Source organism: Rhinopithecus roxellana, chromosome 21, assembly GCF_007565055.1.
Source record: "Rhinopithecus roxellana isolate Shanxi Qingling chromosome 21, ASM756505v1, whole genome shotgun sequence".
Classification (NCBI taxonomy): domain Eukaryota; kingdom Metazoa; phylum Chordata; class Mammalia; order Primates; family Cercopithecidae; genus Rhinopithecus; species Rhinopithecus roxellana.
This window is the reverse complement of record NC_044569.1, coordinates 12316327-12338032: the sequence shown is the minus strand read 5'-3', so window position 1 is coordinate 12338032 and position 21706 is coordinate 12316327. Positions and strand designations below refer to the sequence as shown.

At 45.9% G+C, this 21706-nt stretch overlaps 1 protein-coding gene across 6 annotated transcripts in view; it reads right to left on the bottom strand.

The window, feature by feature from the left end:
• Nucleotides 1–3763: 3763 nt before the first annotated feature.
• L3MBTL4 (L3MBTL histone methyl-lysine binding protein 4) overlaps nucleotides 3764–21706 on the bottom strand; it is a 430288-nt gene continuing 412345 nt past the window's right edge. For 2 of the 6 annotated variants that reach the window (XM_030926198.1, XM_010373395.1), the window contains 3 exons: nucleotides 18820–18989; nucleotides 9470–9532; nucleotides 3764–5460 (listed from right to left, as the gene is read on the bottom strand). In XM_030926198.1, the coding sequence (XP_030782058.1) occupies nucleotides 5293–5460; nucleotides 9470–9532; nucleotides 18820–18989 (401 nt within the window). In that variant the 3' untranslated portion in view covers nucleotides 3764–5292. The remainder of the gene's footprint in view (nucleotides 5461–9469; nucleotides 9533–18819; nucleotides 18990–21706) is intronic. The other 4 variants (XR_004055732.1, XM_010373396.2, XM_030926201.1 and 1 more) reach the window with 2 other exon arrangements.

The following is a 21706-nucleotide window of genomic DNA, read 5'->3' as shown; positions in this document are numbered from 1 at the left end:
TGCCACACAAATCTGACCTATGCACACAACTAGCTGGTGGAGACACCTGTGCGTTTTCAGGTAGAGATCCTGTAAAAACACCTTGTTTATTTTTTTAAATGAAACGGAGTTAATATTAACTAATAATTCTTGATTTTTTTTCCTACTGAAAGACTTTTCAGACCCCAGCATTTCACAGTAAAATACAGCCTCCTGCATATCGAAATAATCCCTATGCATATTTAATACAACAGCCATTAACTGCAGTTCAGTGATTGCAGTTCAGTGTATTGTAGGAATATCTAGGTTTAACCCGGGATTTCTCAGCACTTTGTGTTCTTCATGCGTCAAATTGCCTTGATGCCTAGATTCCTAAATCAAAGGGAACATAGTCTAATTTCAAATTGAAGTAAAAGAGGAATTGATGGGTATTGCCTTGTAGGCAAAACATAGCAGAAAGCAACTAGTCTGATCCCATGAAATAGAACTGTTTGGAGAAAAAGAAACTCAGTATTTTAAACTCAAAGTCCCATTTCTGCCACTTTTTGCTTTTCATTTCCTTTTAAAGGTTGTTCTTAAACTTTATTACCCTGCCACCCTTCTCCCTGATCTGTCTCCATTTCCCTGTCATTCCTGTGTGCCGGCGTCAGTGATTGGGATATCTGCAGCTTTGTCCCTCAGCACACTGTGGGCCCAAGGGAGGCAGACACCTGCTGTTAGCATGCTGGCTTGGTCCTCTGCTCTCATCATTCAAGAACTGAGCCTTCATAGCCTCCTGACCACTCTCTGGACACACCTGTGCATCCCAGCCTGTCAGGCAGGGGTATGTTTTATTCATCACTAGATTCAAAGTCCATTGTCTGCCTGAAAGGAATATATGGTGCAAAGACTTGAAAACAGGAAATTTCACTGAGAAACCAAATTGTTGATCGCCAATTCACCAAATGGCTCAGTCAGCAGATTTACTTGTTAACTCAGTCAGCAGATTTGCTTGGGAACTCTTTGAGTTTCAGTTAACCAGTTTTTGTTTTGTCTTCACAGCATCAATGTAGAGACATTGAGCTGTCCCAGCTCCTGTTGCAGCTGGAAACTGAAGGGTGGAGAGAGACAGAGACTGAGGGAGTTTAGCAAGAATGTATTTTTGAAGAAAGATATCTTATGAATGTATTATTCACTAATATATTTACCCATAGGAAGAATATATAAGAATTCTGAATATTTAAGAATCAATTAACAATTATATTCTTCATGAATATATTTATAAGAATGTTTTTAAGAGGAATATTTATGAGAAAATATTCACAAAGAATATATTCTCAAATATTAAGAATATATTCATAGAAACACTTCATAGTCACAAACACATTCTTCAGCCTTAGGAACTGGAGAGACAAACTGAATATTCCTTAAATGAAGCAAAGTTCAACATTCCAAAAGAAATAAGTAAATGTGGCAAGTCAGTCATGTGTTGGGTGGTTAAGACTGACTTCTACATCAAGACAAGGTGTAGAACTCAGGGTTCAACCCTGGGCCTCACTCCAAACCCCAGCACTTTCCATGATCCTTCACTGCCTCCAACTCTTACTCAAAAGATGGAGATTCTTTGGACAAAGATGACTTGCCCAAGAAATCCCAGGTGTATTTGAAAGTCAGTGCTCAGCAAAAGAAAGCTGTCATGACTTGGAATCCTGTGTTAACAAGGAGTCAATCTCTTTTGCTGTCACTCTTAGAAATGCTTTGGTACGTGGGTTCTACAAGGTCAGGAATTCTAATCACAGGGGAGAAGTGGTGTTCAAAGATTGTGAATGATAGATTTTTTAAAAATATCCTAGGGCTGTTGGAAGTGAGAGAAATTTATTTTTTCTTTCTGCAAGAGTTATCTAAAATTACAGGCTTTCAAAGACTCTAGTCTCAGAAGTCTTAAGCTCCCTTAGGATTCATGCTAATGATCTAATTTCCAGCATCATGGTGTGTACTTATGATTGTGATGTACAAATGGTCCTTGGGGGGGACTCTTTCTAATAACCTGGAAGTTTGTATTTCTTGAAGCCCTGTTGATAATTTTTTCCTTTGTCCCTGACTCAATTCACATTCCAGGGGGATCAGGAAAAGAGGAGCAGAGTCAGAGGCTAAGGCTGTGCCCAAGAGCAGCAAGGTCTTCAAGCCACCTGTGCCATTTCCAGGTGCTGCTTGGCCCCTGACAGTGGTGGGGGTCCTCCTGGCAGAGTGAACAATCTCAACTCTTATGTTGCAAACTTCCTGCAGAGCATCAGGAGAGGGGGAAGGGAGCTGGGTGGAGGAAGCTGGATGTAGCTGGTCCAAGGCAGTTGGGGCCCCTTGACGGCACCCCAGGGGCTCCTCCAAACATAAGTCACACCTAGAAGAGTGGGCCCTGCGGGGTCCTTGAAGGCTGTGTCAGGCTTGATGCAAAACTTAAGGGGTTTGTTCCAGGAGATTCCTGGAAGTTTGGTCTTCTGTTGACTTAAAGGAATGGATTGTTGTTCCTGTTTTCCTCACGCCTATTTAATGGCTGCTGTCAGGTGTCAGCGCCTTATATGTGCTGTTTACACTCACATCCATGCAGACATCCCCAAAACAAAATGTTAAAAAGCCCTGGAGAAGGTATTATTTTCTTATTTATAGAGAGGTTACACCTATTTAGGAGGCTGCAGGGCTGGGATTTGCATTGAGTTGGGTAGGCTCACTTTGTTCACTGATACAACAGATCACATACTGTGTGCCAAGCAAGTGCTAGATCCTACGCTAGGTGCTTAGAATAAATGATGGGCATGCCAGACCCAGTCTTTGTCCCTGCAGATCTTCTAGGCTAAGGATGAGGGACAAGTAATAACAATAGTGAACAGCAATGCAACAGGGAGGCGCAGCCTGCTGTGGGGCTCCTAAGTGAGTCAGGAACCCAAGAGTGATGGAGTCCAGAAAGACTACTGAGAAGTGGGAAAAGGAGGGGTGAGATGGCCTCAGGCAGAGGACCCACAAATACAAAGTGGAGCCTGGGAGCAGGATGAGTTTGGAGAAATAAAGAAGCTCAGTGCAAATCCAGCCTGGATGTGAACAGGAACAGAAGATGCCCAAAAGGTGGGCACTGGCTGGGGTGTGGTGTCTGCAATGTGCCAGGGCCTGCCTGGGCCAGCTCTCCAGTGCTGACTGCACATCTCCTTCTAACTTCAGTGATTTTGTGTTGGTATAAGATGAATTCTACCACAGAAAGGACAAAAAAGGCAGGCGATTTGAGTTTCCAGGCTGACTTGAGCAACTGCTCTGCTGATGGCGTCGTTCACTTGGGGAGGAGTATTAGAATGGAGGGATCAAAGCTCCCTGTTGACCTCAAGGTTGAGGTGCCTGAGTGACAATGTGGGGGTGTCTGGCAGGCAGCTAGATACCTGGATCAACCCCTTTCTGTCTGATCACACTGTCTCCTAGGAGCACAATAGTTCAACTCCATTTGACTTGGTACTATCCAACCTGTCCGAGGCCCTTCTGTTGAAATGACATGTGTTAGATATACGAACAACATATCTCAGGTCTTCCATGGAACCTATACAATAAGCAATTTTGAGGTTCTTATTCATTTTAAAAACTCCCATTTAATCTCTCAAATTATGCTTTCCTTGGGAAATATATCCCAATAAAGATAGCACTCTTGGGATGATTTCCTTGCTAGCTAATGTGGGCAGAGTTACCTCTGTTCTTCCATGGCTAACAAAAAAACAGACTCCATGCTGTGGCATGGGCACAGGTCACAACAACATATGCATTAAGGTAGTGAGGTATAAATTTTGTTTTCTCTGTTTATTATCATTTAAAATATATTAAAATTTTAACATGGCAGAAGCAGGAATTTTAATTGCACATGGCAGTCTACAAAAAGCAAAACAAAAAACAAAACTCCACAGAAACAAAATTTACATCAACCAATAATATATTAAAATTTCATTTAGGTAAGGATCTAAAGAAATGTTATATATGCACACATCTTAGAGTTTGTTTATTTTCTTCAGTGAAAAAACAAATGTAAAGCTTGAGAAATTCTCCAAGCAGAATCAACTTTCTTAAACCTTAACATTCTTAATGAAGCAAGTGGACATAGAACCTCTTTTTAGAATCTATTCCCTCTTTCTCTCCACCCACAAATGGTGACTCTCCACTTCCGGGAGAGCATTTATAGCTGTTCCTACCTGTAAAAGTAGTAACAAGTGTCAGAAAAGAGGTACTTGTCTTTCAAAACCGTGGGACTGATTCCACACAATTTAAGCCTCAGATACAATCACTTACAAAGAACAAATAAAGCCTGACAACAAATCGGAATGTTTCAAACAAAGAATAAGTACCACGCTCCCTACTTTAGAGATCTTCCCTTTGAACAGTGTGTCACCGTTTGTAAAGATGCACACAGCCCCAGATGTAATATAACACAGCTCCTTATGACAGGGGTTCTGGCAGACCGCAGTGGAAATCAGTCAATCCTGAAATGTCCTTCAGAGTGGGAGCAGGGAGGAGTTCTGTGCAGGTGAAGGTCTGGCCCACCAGCCACACCAGTGTTAGGACAGGGTCCCCTGAGGCCCCGCTGATGGTGGAGGGTCCTCAGAAGGGTCTCTCCAGCTTTTGGAAGTGCCCACCTCGCCGTCCTCTTGTTAATCCTGGTCACACTCCTTTGTGGAGGCTCCAGAGAACCTTGGGAGCACAACCAAGAAATGGATAATGGAACAAAAAGGAAAATTAATGAATCATGAAAACATGTGCTTATTATTATTATTTTTTAGAGATTCACACTTTCCTGAGTAAAGTACACAAAAATCTCACATGAAGTCTTTTGAAAGCACCAGGCCTCTAGGTCTTAGACTAGCTGTGCTCCATGGCAGATCTGAGCCAAGCTCGATGTTGTTCTGGTAAAATCATTAACAATGTATTCATGAACACTGCTTTTCTGAAATTTTCCACTTGAGAGTGTTATGCTTGTAAATGGAAAATGGTTTCTTTTCTGGTGACGGAGAAGAATAAAGGTGGATGTGTGGGCTTCTTTGGTCTGTCTTGCAAACACATTAGAGCTGAACGGATCCCACCAAAGATAACAATGTTCATAAACCAAACCCACAGATGGGCCTAAGCCTCTGAATCATTGGCACTGGGCCAGTCATCAAAATCCTCTAAACATATAAACAAATCACAGACACTTTAAAAAGTCCAGATTCAATGTGGATATGGCCATTGGACATTCACATCAAGTTAATGTGCTCCACTTTTATTGCTGAAAGAGCGCAGGTCCTGGTGCCAGAGGAAGTTCAGGGAGCGCAATCATCCCTTGACTTCTTGGCCTGAGACAGTATCTTCTTCAGGGAGGTCCTGGGAATTCCTGAACATCAGGATAGAGTTGTAAATCTTCAGTGCTGGGCCCAGTTTGATCTTCATCACTTTGACAATGTCTGTCTGTGTCAGAAGCAGGAAGGCTTTGCCATCGATCTGCTGCAAATACATAAATAGACACAAAAATGTTTTGTCACGGAAGCCTGTTTACTCACCAGTAACACTTAGGTTCTGAGTGTGACGCGGAACCCGTCATAGCCTCCGTGTTGAGCTCACCAGTAAGAGAGAATGACAGTAGCTCTCACTTGGCTTAGTTACAACCATTGCTCCACTTCAGTCCTTTCTTCTAGAAATTTGAAGTTAAATTTAAAAGGAGCTCACTGTGTTAAATACGAACTCAATATACATGATCTGTTCCTAGGCTAAGTTTCTATTGTTGTGTTTTTAAAAGGTTGGCTTGAATTTGTATCAAGAGCCTTAAAACCAAGTAAATCCCCAGGAATTTTTCCCAAGAGAATAATGTGCAATGTGTATACTCTAGTATTATTTATAATACTGAAATCTTGAAAGCAACCCAGTGTTCCCAATAATAGCAGAAATAAATAATACTATAGTCAGAGTGGGCTACTATGCAGTCACCCAAAATCAAGTCTCTATGAAACATTTAATGATTTAGGATTTTTTTTTTTGTAGATCAGTAAACAACAGAACATGGTATATGATAGAGAAAAAATTCTGTTTTACTTTGTACAATTAAATATGCATGGCTGGATGTATACATATGCATATTTAAAATATTTGAAGTCTTTATACCAAATGTTAACAGAAATTATCTTTGGATGGTAGAATAGTGGTTAGTTTTTATTTAATCCTTTCAACTTTCCTGTATTTAAATTTTTTAAAGAATACATACCAGTATAAGCAAAAATACATACAAAATAAATGTTTTATTTATTAAACCCTGAAAATATATTTCAAAACTTGCACAGAATGATTTTTGGCTCAAGATGAATAAGATCTGGGGCTCTGATATATGGCATGGGCGGTAACGGAAAGAGTTAACTTGACTTTGGTAATCATCACACATTGTATATGTATATCAAATCATCACATTATACACCTTGAATACATTCAATCTTGTTTTGACAATTAAATATTTTTAAATTAAAAAGATATTACAGCATGAACTATAATAGCTTCCCCAAGACTCACAGGATGGCAGTGGCCACTGTGTAGGTTGCTTTCCCCAGCTTCTGGATGTCCCAGTGACCTCAGCATGACACCTGAGACTGCTGCAGCATCGCTGATTGACACAGCCTACCTCAGATGATTCCTAGCTCCAGAACCAAGAAGGCAGGAATGGGAGGGTTTCCTATGGAAACACTCTTCCACGAACTTAGCACTGTGGTTCTAAACCTTTTCAAATTTAATAATACAAACCCAAGCCAGTTGTGGTGCCTCATGCCTGTAATCCCAGCACTTTGGAGGCCGAGGTGGGCAGATCAATTGAGGTCACAAGTTTGAGAGCAGTCTGGCCAACATGGTGAGACGCCCCTATCTCTACTGAAAATACAAAAATTAGCCAGGTGTGGTGGCATGCGCCTGTAGTCCCAGCTACTCAGGCAGGAGAATTGCTTGAACTCGGGAGGCAGAGGTTGCAGTAAGACAAGATTGTCCCACTGCATTCCAGCCTGGGCAACAGATCAAGACTCCACCTCAGAAAAAAAAGGAAGAAGAATGAAGAAGAAGAAGAGGAAGAGGAAGAGGAAGAAGAAGAAGAAGAAGAAGAGGAGGAGGAGGACGAGGAAGAGGAGGAGGAGGAGGAAGAGGAGGAGGAGGAGGAAGAGGAGGAGGAGGAAGAAGAAGGGGAGGAGGAGGAGGAGGAAGGAGAAGAAGAAGAAAAGAAGAAGGAAGAAGGAAGAAAGAAGAGGAGGAGGAAGAGGAAGACGAAGATGAAGAGGAAGGAGAGGGGGAGGGGAAGGGGGGGAGGAGAAGGAGAAGGAGAAGAAGAATCCTGTAGTGTCAATGTCTCACTGATAGAATTACCCTGGGACCCGAGGGGTAGGGTTTTAAAGTTTTAACATTTAAAAAATGTTTTAAAACCTTTCTGTGCATTTATGATATATTGTCTGATAAGGATTCATCCATCTAGAGGAGGAAGCACTTTTCCCCTCGGAAAAGGCATTTTCCCCAAGGCAGAGGAGAGAGAATGAGCCTACATCCATACCCTGACCTGGCTCAGGTCCAGCATTTTTTTTTTTTTTTTTTTTTTTTTTTTTTTTTTTTTTTTTTTTTTGAGACGGAGTCTCGCTCTGTCACCCAGGCTGGAGTGCTGTGGCTGGCTCTCAGCTCACTGCAAGCTCCGCCTCCCGGGTTTATGCCATTCTCCTGTCTCAGCCTCCCAGGTAGCTGGGACTACAGGCGCCGCCACGTCGCCCGGCTAGTTTTTTGTAGTTTTTAGTAGAGACGGGGTTTCACCGTGTTAGCCAGGATGGTCTCGATCTCCTGACCTCGTGATCCACCCGTCTCGGCCTCCCAAAGTGCTGGGATTACAGGCTTGAGCCACCGTGCCTGGCCAGGTCCAGCATTTTCAGGCAAAAATCACTGTCCAAATATAAGGTCCTAAGAATAAGGTCATGATGGTGATGATAACAGCTAACATTTATGGAGCTATAATAATCTATTATACGGGTTTGATCCTCCTGATAACCCTGTAATATAGGAGAGGAAACCTGGAATTGCAAGCTTAATGACTTGCCCAAGCTCACACAGCTTCTAAGGGGCAAAGTTGGGATTTCTGGCAGGGCTTGTTGGAGCCCAGAGGAGACCCTCTGCTGCATACTGCTGCCTTTATTAAGCCCCTACTTTGGGACAAGAACAGGGCTCAGTGCTTCAAACATGATCTTCCTAATCTTTAAGGGCCCCTCTAGTAAATCTGTGTTTCAGGGAGGAGGGATAAAAGGGGTTCAGCAATTTGCCTAAAGTGACAGTTCTGGTCAGTGAGTGCCAAATATAAGCAAGTCAGCCTGCAAAGAGCCACTCCCTCTTCCCCTACGTGGACAGACTTGAGGACAAGGAGGGCCTTGGGCATCATGACCTGCAGAGTGGACTGTATGTGTAAGCGTGGCCAACTATGCCCAAGCCATGCTGAGCTCAGGCAGAGCCAGGCGAACCCACATGTAGCAGCTACCCAGACTGAGACCATCTGACCTTGATGCTGAGTTCCTCTACTGTGCTTGGAGGGGTCCAGAACCCAAAACTCAGTGAGCACTTCCCTTAACCCATGCATGCTCTGAACCTGAGAGAGGGAGAGGTGTGTACTGCCTTTCAGTTTCTACGAGGGTGGTTTTCTTGGAGAGTTCTAGAGCAACAACGGAGGCTCTGAGCTCTCAGATGGATATGAGTTGGAATCCGACTCTGCCCTTTTCTTGCTCTGCCTAACCTTCCTGGGCCTGAGCTTCTTCATCGGTAAGCTGCCATTGTACAGTTGTCACGAGGATCAAAGGACAATGGTTGTAAAATGCTTAGCACCGCACCTGGCACGTGGCAAGCCCCTGATACACCATCAGTGGGATTAGTATGTGCATCATTCTGTAGCTGGTCCAGTCTCTTCCAGGGCTCCTGTAGCTATGGATACTAATTCCAGGAAATATGCGAAGCAATTCAGTATGTTCCCAACCAAGACGGGGCAGAAGATAGAAACCCCGTAGAAGGATTTGGGGTTTCTCTGGAAGCAAATGCAGGGCAGGGATAGGTAGGAGGGTCCCATGCTGACTTTGGAGTAAACAAATCTCCTCTTTCCCAGGTGCAATCCCAAAGGAGGATTCCTGCCTTCCCCCAAATGGCTTCAAGCCACCAATGGAGAGGCCTCATGACACCGATAGGTAATAATTAATTATCTTGTTCATTTACTCTTCCAGCAAACAGTATATGTACTGAGCATGCTGTATGCACCAAGCACCATGGCATTCTGCAACAAAACCTAGCAAAATATAAGAGGGCTGAAGGCAGAGACTGACCCTGCTTGGTCTCACACTGCAGAATTGGGCTCTATTCCTGCTGGATCTCCTTTCTCTTGCTGCCCCAAATTGTACTTATTTACACTTAAGTAAATCATAACAAAACACGTCTGGGTCTAGAAGTATATATATATATACGTATTTCTTACCTCTTTCTTAAAGCACTTGGCATGTTCTTCACAGCCCAGAAGAGACTGTACAAACTCAGCCACCTATAGTGCAAGATGAAAAGCCTAATTTAATACATGCACCTGAAATAATTTTGGGGTTGTAGGAATCCAACATTTAAGTAAAATATACTTAAAGTCTCTCAAACACTTGGGAATTAAATAGTATCTATCAAGTTGCATTAGCATTTGTCAACTGAGAAATTAGACCAGCCCCCAGTATTTTTTCTGTCCTCTTATTACTGGGCTGACCTGCATAGGGTTATGGTTATAATGATGACAGTAACAGCCTCCATATGTGAAGCTCTGGCATTCTGCAAGCTTCTGTATCTGATTCTCCTGACTCCCCTGTGGGGTCAGTGAGGGCGAGGCCAGTGGACTTGTGCAGCAGTTATCACAGCAGCAGGCAGGAGTGAGGACCTGCCCACTTGCCTTTAAAAGGCAGACCCAAAGGCAAGGCCTTCTCCTACTCATCTCTGTGGCCCAGTTGCTCACCTGGAGCCTGGTGAACCACAGGCGATCAGAGAATCTGTGCGGAGCTGAATTCCCACATAAATGATGAAGCTGAAGCCCAAAGAGGTTCAGACTTCCCCAGGGCCACATGCGGTTGGGAAGCAGCAGAGACATTTTGGAATTCAGGTTTGCTATCTCTAGGCCCTACGTTTTGGAGAATCAGTCTCTTCATTTCAACTTCCCACCCTCACCATGCCCCCACATGCCCCCAAATATCCTTTTAACAAGAGAGAGCTCAGACAAAGATCTGGCTATCAGCTCAGGAAGCCACCGAGTGTTCCTAATAGGTACCTTTGGGAAGCTGATTGAACAATCATGATAAAGGGTAGACTCCCAACATCGGAAATGACACTGGGTGGTCTGCACTACTGCCTAACTCCAGTCCTGTCGCAGCAGGGGATGAAAGGCAGGCTGGAGTGCAACAGTAAATGTAATCTCAGGAGGTGATACTTCTAGGGGAACTGTCTTGTTTGTTTTGTTCTTTTTGGCTCTCTGCTTCTTGTGTCAACCGAATTGTGGGTGCTGGCCCTTCTCCTCTCCCTGGTTTCATGGGGAAGGTTCTCGAGGCTGGAGAGTGCAGTGTGTCAACACGTCCCACCCTCAGAGAGCTCTGTGAGCACAGGCTCCCTCCCAGCCTCTCCAGAAGTCGGCCGATGCTGCCCCTGATGGTGCAGGAGATAGCACCAGGTGTTTGCTGATCCCAGGTGACAGAGCAGTAAGGGCCAACTCCCACAGGGCGTACCCTAGGGCTGGACACCTGTGCCCCTCCTGAACTCTGTCCCCTGTGGTCTCACAGCTATATTTAGTCAGTGCAAATGTGAAGAGTTCAGAATATCTTCTTTTTAGGGGTGATCTGCATGTCCATGTCTGCTTTACTCACCCCTGGCGCTGCAAATATATTCTTGAGTTGTTTTACAATCTTCATATAAAGTTTGGAGCGATAAGGACTTAAAAAAAAAAAAAAGTTCCACACCAGCCATACTGCTGTCATGCAAGTTCACCTCCAAGCCCCCGGAGCATCTGTGCTAGTGAGTACCTATGCTGGCCCAGGCTCTCAGTATTATGAGCGAATTCACCTGAGAACCTGACACTGGCAATTCAGGCAGAGGAAGCCAAGTCTGTTTGGTGGGCTAATACAGTTTTCTTGTTCTAGGTGAGAAGGAAGCATGTAGAGCATGTGCTCAGTATTTGCTGGGAGCTAATGAAAGCTATGGAATGCCACTGGTCAAGCTGCAGAGACAGGGCAACTGGGGCAGGTGATGGCAGTGGCGGTGCTGTTGGTGGCAGGTGGCTAGGGCCCAGGACATGGAGAGTGGCCTGGCTCCGTCATTCCCCAGACCACTCTGCTGGTCATATATACTCCAACCCTGCCTGTGTGTGAGGCCTCATGCGGCTGCTAGAAGAGCTGCCCTGGGAGCTTGTTGTGCTTGAATGTTCAATGAGTTGATTTGATTAGTGGTGGGAGGATTGAGGGGAACAGGGAGGACATGAAAGCTTATCACTCACTACAACATGTGGTCAAATGTGCTAACACCCTTGAGAAAGTTAGGAAGGCTATGGGTGTTAGGAAGGGACTCCACAAGTCTTAGGTGGGACTTCAGGAAGGACATCAGGAAGAAGGGGGACCATGAGAGAGTTACTGTTGGATGCACAGTATTTCCACCATGGTGATTTGGGGTGGATGGGCGGGGGAAGAATTCTAGGCATAGAGAATCCCAGGAGCAAACCTCAAAGCAGGACAGCACAGGGCCAAAGGGCGGGTGTGAGGAGCTGGAGGAGTGCAGTTTGACTGAGCTGAGGAGTAGACAGGGAGTGGCGGGAAGCGGGGAGGGCTGCATGGTTCCAGGTGTGGGCCTGTACTTCCTCCACAGCAGCGGGGAGCCCTGAGCCCCGGCACTCCACCCTGGCGGGACACTGGAATCCTCGGCAGAGCTTTCACGCTGACTGTAGTCCAGGCTTCATGCCACACAGATGATAAATTAATGGAGTTGGATTGGGTCCAAGCACTGCGTAGATATTTTTAGAGCTTCCCCGTTGGTTCCAGTGTGCACTGACGGCCGAGAACCACAGCACTGCAGGGAAGCTAGAGGAATGGTCCAGCAGGGTCTGGACGGACTCGTGCTGAGCCTCAGGGCTAGGCAGGGCAGGAATCAAAGATGAGCACAGGAGAATGCTGTAAAGCCACGTTCCTCAACCTCAATACTGACACCTTGGGCCAGGTAACTTTTTGCTGTGAGGGCTGGCCTGGGTGTTGTGGGATGTTTAACGGCATCCCTGCCCTTTACTCACAAGGTGCCAGTAGCAAAGCCCCCTTCCCAGTTCTAACAACCAAAAATATGCCCAGATGTTGCCAAATGCCCCTGGGGGCAACATTGCCGCAGTTCTTCTGCTGGGCTCACTTTTTCACAGGAAGGAGGGCTGAGTGTCGTAGGAGGAAATAATAGAGAAGAGGGACCAGTAACTAGCTAAGGAACCACGTTTTGTCGGATGTCAATCACTCACTGCAGTGGGAAAGGCACATCAGCACAGGGACAGTGGTTTCCCCACTGCTAGGGGAAAGGAGTGGTTGGTTAGAAACATGGTCTCTTTTCCATACTTGTTTAAAGGACCGTTCACAGCAGAAGTGTTGCAAGTTGCTTTGACGGTTTGCCTATGTTAAACTGTCCTTTTCTGGACAAACAAAAAAAAGACCACAGTCTTCCTTCTCAGTATCATTGGCCAAGAAATCATTGTCAATGTATGAAAGGTAAATTGGATTTTTTTAAAGGAAATAAATAACGTGTTAAACCAAAGCATCAACAGAGCAGAAGCGGCCCGGCCCGGAGGTGGCCTCTGCCTGGCCTGCAAGCAGCACCTGCCGCCTCCACCTCATCCTCCACCTGGCCACCCTCCTCAGCTTCACACTCCTCCGAAAGGCTCTGCCATTTTGGAAAGAGATTCCCATTCGATTCAGTTTATCTTTTCTTTTTCCAAAATAAGGAACAAGTTCCATGAACTCTATTAAGCAGACTTCTCTGGCCAAGAATTTTAAAATATGCAAAGGCCTTGATTCAGTATTATTAGTCGGTGATTACTTCCCCTACAAATAAATTGTATTTTGAGCTTTCATAGAAAGTTTTGCTACAGATTTTCTCAATGAAAGCGGTGAGTTTTAGCATAGAATAGAGTAATATCAAGAAGTTTCCCTCTCATTCTCCCATTAAAAGAGAGACATTTTTTCTTCACATTTGTGGAAAATGTGGACAGCTGTCCAGAGGCGCATGACCTCTGCGAAAGACAAAATGACCATCCACTTGCCCTGCACCCATAGAAGTCATAGCAGTGGGGTCACCTGCTTTTTCAAAGGGGGTGATCACACTGTTGGAGCCCAGTGGGTGGCCTGGGCCTTGGCTTTGGCTCTGGGCAGCGCCTGGTGGTGTGGGGGGCTGCCACCCGGGTGTCTCCCCTTGGTCTTGACTCTGGGAAGTGCCCCCCACAGTGCTGTGACCACTGACACACCAGCACTTCCCACATTCGCAGGCACACAGTGTCCTACAGCTAAAATCCCTGCTTTGTTTTGGAAGGACACTGAGAAAGTTAATTCTAAGTATGAGACAGCAGTTTGGGGAAACTGGGAGGGATGACACTGCCCAGGCTCTGAGAGGAGCCCATCCCGCCAGCCGACCTCACTTCCCCCACGACCTACTTTCCCTGGCATCGTCGCTGGAGCTCAGCAGGCCTCGTGTTCTTCCGTGGGTCTGCTGCTGCTTTAAATCTTTCCAAATGCTGGTGTTCTCTATCTCGCTGAGCCTGTAGATATGTGCCTGACTATACTGGCTAATCGTCCACTGGGGACCATGTTTCCAGCCTGGGTCTCATTTTTTAACCGCAGAGTTTATTTGCCCTTTTTTTTTTTAAGGGTTCAATTGTATAAGGCTGCTCTGCTTAGTTAGCAGTACCCTGAATTTTTCAAAAGCACCCCTTCCTGTGTAAAGGCTGCTTTTAAAGTGACTGCCATCTTTTAAAGTTAATGAACATTTAGGGAGCACTTGGTTGAGGCTAGAGCAATTTATATGTGGTGCTTTAAGAAGTATTTTTTAATAAGAGAAATAAAAGTACCCATACGCGCACCAGGCTTACCTGAGTCATACCTAGGGTGGTAAATGAACACACCACATATCATGCCCTGCCTGCCTCCGTGTGCCTAGACATATATACCTGGCAGAATCAGGGAACAGACTACCTAAAACCCACCTGCCTATTCATTCATGAACTCATTTACTCACTTGAACATTTGTCAAACCCTCTTCTGTGCAAGATGCTTTGCAATAAGATAGCAAAAGATTAAAAGATATAAAAATATATGAAACGATACTAGTCCCTACTCATAAAAGCTTATGCTCTTGTACAGGGTATTTTCATGACCCGGAATAAGACATATACTTTACATCTCCATAACTTATCACGTGCACACACCCACACACATCCCTCACCAAAGTTTAGCAAAGCAACAACCCTTATTACCTATGATGTGCTCTCATCTTGTCTGGTCTTTCGTTTTATAACCCCTAAGTTGACTTCACAGCCTACCTGCGCTTTGAAAAACACTGCTCTTGGAGAGACAGCCACAGTAACAAAGGAGTTAAGAGGAGGCTCACAGCTCTGTGGAGTGTTACAAAGGCCCTGCGCTGGCCTCTCTTCACAGGTGGCATTAGCAGAGCAGAGAGTCTTCCTCCCGGGCCAGAAAGGCAGACAAAGAGGCTGTGCTTTCACTTCACCTTCTGCCGCAGACACCCCCGTGTTAACTCTTCCTGAGGGATGCCCAGTTCATTCCAACACACCCATCCCTGGCTGCGGAGGCTCCTCTCTGAAACGCCCAGTGCTGACAAAGCACAAAAGCACCCCTAGGCCCCCACCAGTCCAGCTCAGCCCTGAACTGCCTTTCACATCATTGCTGCCCTGCTCATCATTTTTACTGTGCCTTCTCTAAGCAGCCCTACACTCTGCTGTGGGTAGGTACTCACTGGGGGCCCCTGAGTGGCTCCCTTATTTTCAAAGACACAAATACAGCAATCATAAAGCCCCCATTTTCAACCCATCAGAGATTATTCCTGAGGACCTATGTTGGTACTGGGAAATGTGCTGTAGTGTGTGAGGACATGGAAAGAAATTCAGGATGTGGTCCTTGTCCTCAGGGCATCTAGTTGGGGAGACAGCAAGACTAAGTTATGCTCAACAGTAGGGAATCATGAAAATGGTTTTCCCTGGAATGAATCCCTGACGGAAGTCAGGGTTATGGAAGCAGCAGGAGCAGGAGCGTTGTATGCAAGGCACTTAGCCTTTCCCATGGCTGATATTTTGAATCTAGAAAAGTTCTAAGGCCTCTCCCAGCAGCAAGGGCTGAGATTCCACCTGTACCCACAACAGAGAACTAAGGACCAGGGCTCTCATCTTCCTAACAGCTTCTCTTTCTCTGGTCTTCCTTCTGAGATCTTCCCTGTCCTAATGACACTTTCACCTAGACCAGCTACTTCCCTTGAATCACCTCCCAATCTCGTGATTTTGCTTCTGTTAAGTGCCATACTTGAAATCTGTCCAATCAGAGCTCCCTCCCATTTCCTAGTCACTGCTAATGTCCCTAACAGTGGCGTCTGTTCTTATTGCATAAAGGCAACCCTGAGAAGTTAATAAAATCTCTGGCCCTTATCCATTAAAAATACATATACTGTACACAATTTTTCCAAATTCTTTGAGGCACAACTCCACGAACCCAGCCTCAAAACCTGACCAGCTCTGACACCTGTCCTGCTGCACCACATGCTCTGGCTTCATCTTCCCCTGACACCTGGCGTCCAGGGACTCTCTGGAAGTCAGTGCCCCTTTGCAGCCCCTCTTCCCTCTTTCTAACTGGGGCCCTGCCGACCCATCCTCACCCTAACTCTGGACACTCACACCCTTGGGAAATGCCCCTTGGTACCCTCTGCCTGCAGCCTTTAAGGGCATCCATCTTGAGTTTATGTCCACTGGGACATCTCTATACCCACCACTGTGATTCACAGGGACTGCTAACCGTGAGCCACATGTCCAGTGATGAAGTCACCATGTTATCCTCCTGCTCCCAAACTGGACTCTGTCCCCAAACTTCACTTCTAATAGCACACTCTTTCCCCATTCTTTCAGATGAGCTCTTTGGGCCTTCCAGCTCTCACATATTATTACCCCAATCAAGTACTAAACTGTTTAGCGCCGAGACTATAAATGGAATCGCATTTGGTGCATCTCACTTTTTCTTCTTCTATGTCTAATCTACCTCCCTGTGCTACTGCCTGTGCCTTTGAAATGTCTATTGAATCCGGGTTCTTTGGTTGGCAGCGCCCCACCTAGGCCATGATGGTTCCACTTCCTGGGTGTCTCCTTCTCCTCCGCCCTTCTCACTTTACTCTCTACAGATCTCTGCAATTCTCATCTTCCTGAAACACCATCTTCACAAAGTGACTTTCCGCATAAGAACCCAGAATGACTCTGTCCAGCAGACTGTGGGCTGTGCACACCCTCTGCCCGGCCCCTGAGGCCTTCCCCACCAGGCCCTGGTCCTAGGTCCCTTTCCTCTGTGCCTGGGGTCACAGTGAGCATGGTGGGCAGGAATTCAGCTCATGGCCTGGTTCTGACTGTGTGGCCTGATGCAAGTCACTTCATCTCTGGGTATCTCAACTTCCCCATGAATAAAATGGGAAAGTGAGTATCTGCCTTACTGTCATTATATTCATATAGCTGGTTTATCATGATTAATGACTGCACAGGGCGCGGTGCGTGTCCGCCATCACTAAGTCTGTGAAACTCACTTCCATGCAACCTCCTCTGTTTCCCCGTCAACTGAAATGGCTTCCCTTCTTTTTTCTGATTAGATACATTCCACTTTTGTTTCAAAATTTAGTCCACAATTGATTTCCTTGTCATTCAACATTCATTCAACAAACATTTACTGGGCGTCTACTAAGTTCCGGGTGTAGTGAGGGGTTCTCCAGATGTCATGCCAAGTGAGTGCGGGGTCAGGCCAGAGTGTGGATGCCCTGCCAGAGGTGACCTCTGGCTCAGACCGAGGATCCACAGGAGGTGGAAGAGAGCATGGAGCCCCAGACTGCTGCTGGCAGTGGTCTGAGTGGGAGAAGGCAGGACTGTGTGAGTATGAGAACAGGCTGGGGCAGCAGGACTCCCTGGGGCAGGAGGGGAGGGCAAGAATGGCAGGGCAGGCAAGGGCGGAAGGGAGGACTTCACAGAGTGTGAAGGGTGCCAGGGGGAGCCAGGGATGGTTGTAAGCTGGGCAGAGACATGCCCAGAATTCTGCCTTCTCCACCACATTCCTCACGATCAGAACTCTGTCACTCTGCACACGCAGGTGGGAGTGGAACTGAGGCTGGGATCTGGCGCTGCTCTCCCCAGGGCATCCTTCTGTGCAGGGCAGTGACGATGCCAGGGGCCACGAGCCCAGCAACAAAGAGGGCAGAGGAGACACTCTCAGTCTTACTTTAAAAGGTGGCACTTCAAATGAATGGCTCCAATTTCTGGGTGGGCATTGGCCCGCCTGTTCCTTGGCCCAAGGCTAGGAAGGTGGGCTTAAACCAAGATTAAGTTGACTGCAGTAAGTGCTCCAGGAACATTGTGTGTCTAATTTAACTGTGCCTGTAGCTCTAATCTTGCCCTCAGAGTGACCCAGGGTTTTCCTTCTTTTAAAAAACAATTTAAGGCCTGACTAGTGAAAACAGTATCTTTATCAAAAGGAATTACAGGTAAGTGGTACATTCCTTAAATAATACCACTTTAAATATGAAGCATTTCTACAGCATTATTGTAAAGCAGTGGGGCTTAACTGATCCTTATTAATAACCATTATTGAAGCCAGGCAAGGTGGTTCCTGCACATAACCCCAGTGCTTTGGGAGGCTGAGGTGGGAGAATTGTTTGAGGCCAGGAGTTTGAGACTAGCATGGGCAACATAGTGAGACCCTGTATCCACAAAACAAACAAAAGTAGCTAGGTGTAGTGGCACATGCTTATAGACCCAGCTACTCAAAAGGCTGAGGTGGGAGGATCACTTGAGTCCAGGAGTTCAAGGTTGCAGTGAGCTATGATCATGCCACTACACTCCAGCCTGGGTAACAGAGCAAGACCCTGTCTCTAAATAAAATAAGATAAAATGTAAAATAATCAATATTGTAAGGAATGTTTATATTGAAATCTGATCCAACTTGTCCCCTCTGTGCAGCTTCTCATATAACGTTGTGACCAAATATACTTTATAAATGAACCACAGGTGGGCCTGCTCATCTTGTAGCTTTAGATGCGCAATCCTGCAGCAGGGCCCTTCTCTGCCATGAGTGTGCCTGGATCCCACGAGACCACAGGGCAACTGGCAAATAGATCCTTGAGGTGCAGGATGTCCTGGGCTGGGCACCTCTCCCAGAGCACACGTGGCTGGGATGCAAGCCTCAGATGCTTGCACATTTGTGCTTCCCCAAATTAAATCTGTGATGTGGAATTGGAGGCTTAAGCCTCTCTGCTTGAATTAGCCCCAGCTGATGGCTCTGGGGCTCGGGGGGCACTGGAATAAGGCTGCGGAGGGGAGGCACAAAACTATCTGGGCAAGTGGCAGGCTTTCCTCATCTCCTCAAAACCATGCCTGGCTTCTCCCTCTAATTTGGGTTTTAAAGTTTACATGGCAGATACAATGCCTAAGAGAAAAAGGGCGCTGTCCCAGACATTAGAGAATGGTCAGTGGGCACCTTCTGCCTATTTCTTAGCAGCAGGCACACCCCAGCCCGGGACTCCAGCAGCTCCACTCACCTCATCCACAGTCCATCGTGCCACTTGGCTGGCCCGGATATCAGCCACGCCTGGAAGTAGCTTGCAGTGTTGCTCCCTGCTGAGGGGAAGGTCCCGAAAAGGGTGGGCTGACCCCGTGGACATGAACACTGACTGGTGAAGTACCTGCTGCGTCTGCTCTGCTGAGTGTTCTGCAAGAGAGGGGGGTGGGGTGAGGCTCAGGTTCCCAGCGAGCAAGCACTGCTGCGTCAGCCCCACAGTCCAGAGGGCCCAAGTCAGGGCAGGGAAAGTGCCGCCACCACCAGAACCCGTGTCTTCTGATCGTACAGCATCCCCCCCAAGCATACCCTATGCCACCAGTCTGTTTTTGAGCAGTGGTCATAGAAGACATATGTTACCCGTGCCTAGAAGACAGTGGCTGTGTTTCAGCCACATTCAAATAATCTCTGTGAGATGCTGTTTGATGGTCACTTGTCACTGCCACTGGCTTCTCTCCCCTTAAATTAGGAGTCAGAGGAATCAAAGAACCATGCAGAATTTGACTACTAAGCAGATTGGCACACTGAACCATCTGGGATGTGTATGCACACAAAGAATAATTTCTTCCTGGAAGCGGCCTCATGAGTCTCTAAAGACAGAGTGAGCCTCAATCCACATCTGGCTTTATAAATCCCCTGAGTGATACTGAACATGCCATGTAGCAAGGGTCCCCATGAGAAGCTGGGTGATACCAGCTGCTGCTGCTGCAGATCCCCAGCAGTGCACCATGACCTCACCTGGGGTGACATCCTGTGGCAGCCAGGGGCTTTGGAAAGCAGCGAAAGCTGAGACATGACCTCCCTAACACAGGCACTCTTAGGTGGGGTGCTCTTTTCTGAGCAGCTCTGAATGTACCATGGTTTTAAGGTACAAAGGACAATGGCTGGTTGCACAAGATTGGCTGCTGCAACTAAGGAGTGAGACTTCAATGGGATCTCCATGCATTTCAGCCCTATGCTTATCAACAGCCTTCTGTGCTGGTTTCCTGTCTTCAAGAGTGACTTTACTCTTATGTTACATCCCAACATTTAAGGAAAAGGCATGGGTCTCAATTCCCTAATTATTTGGCTTAAATCTACAAATGGATAAGGAGCAAAAATATTACAGAGATTCCAGAGAAAACCAATGCCTTTATAATGACATCTTTTAAGACACTTTCAACACACATTAGCAAAATAAAACTGCTGATATTAGAAGAGACTTTGAAAAGATCACAAAAGGAAATGTTTGAAGCCCTCCAGAAGTCTACTTTTGTAATGCAAAGAGAAGGTTAAATAAGCAGTAGCCACATAATTTAAGGTCTGTTATGATGGTTTTTGTTTTACTAACAGAATCTGAAAAACCATTATGCAAATATTTCCACCTCAAATTAATTACAGCTTTTAGTAGGTGAGGCTGACCTGCATGGTCACAGTCGCATATACTCATTAGTAATCAGAAAGGTTCTAAACTACGAGCGAGCTCGTCCATCACTGGGCTTCTCTGTGCAATACGACTCTCGTGGATCGGAACAGACATCCTCATATTTAACAGTGCTTGCTGTCTACACAGATAAAGAGGCAGCAAAATTACCAGGTTCTCCCCAATTCTTATGCTCCAGGTGCAAGCAGCAGCAAATTCATCTTGAACTGCTGATTGTTCAACACTGACCTTTTTAGCATGTAAATAGGTTACCCCTTCTGTGTAGTTCAGACAACAGTATGTAAGCCTGCAGGTTCTGAAAGGAAACTTCACATCTTCCTTGCAAAGGCAGTATGTTGGCAAATATGAATGGTTTTTAATGAAGTTGTCAGGCTGGACAAGGGACATGTACAAAACAAGCCCTTGAAGCCTGGAGTGGGAACGTCACAGGGTCAGTCTGAAGTTGCAGTGACACAGAAATGATCCAAGGGCTTTGCTGGGAAGCCAAGAGTTAAAGCCCTGCACTCTTAGGGATTAAGACCTGGCCCAAAACTGGGCTTTATTCTGGAAAAGAATAACCACATCACTCAGTCAGTTGTTTTTGCTGAAATAGTGTGGACTTAAACCCAACATATATGTATCTCAAACTCATGTCCTGGGGAATCATGCATAGTTTCAAAATATATAGGACTCTGAAAAGACACAGTGAATGAATCTTATATATTGGAAGAATAAATATGTCAAGTGATGCTGATTAGATTTCTATGATTCCCAAATGAAGGCTGAAGTCATTAAAAATGTAAAAGAAAAAAAGACGCACAAAAGCCGGAAATCTGTGTGCTCCCCAGCAAGAAAATTTCCCACACCATAATTCTGGAAGCAAATTATCTGCTTTGAGTGCCAGGGCAGACTCTTGGAAAGACACCTAATGTGTGGCTGAATAGTCCAGGGGCTCCTCCGTCCACTGCTTGCCACTCTCAGGGCTGGTTCTGGGCTCTGGAAGATGACAGATGGCGACTTCAGTTAGTCCAAGTAGCAAGATGGCCTTTAGAGTTTAGATGGAGTTCTAGCTTTATGCTGTGCATTTGAACTCAGGCTGGCTTTATATTATCTGTGGCTTTTGAATACAGTTACCTGTGTCCCTATTAAATCAAACTATTTGAAGGGAAGCCTGAATAAAACTGAATTTGGGAGTGCAGGAATGCTGTGGGGAATAGGCTCTATAGGCCAAAGGGAGTCCCACATGGGTGGTGGGGAAAGAGCTGCAGGCACTTGCTGGGCTGTGGGTCCCCTACCTGGGGTTCAGACTTTTCACTGGGAGTAAGGGCTTGTGTCTGTTTATCAGCAACCTCAAGTTCTGGGAAATTCTTGCCAGAATCTGTTACATGCTGAACACAGATAATGTTTTACTATTATCAACTTTACTGTATCAATTGTACATCATGAGACAGAAAGTTCGAAAGTTGAG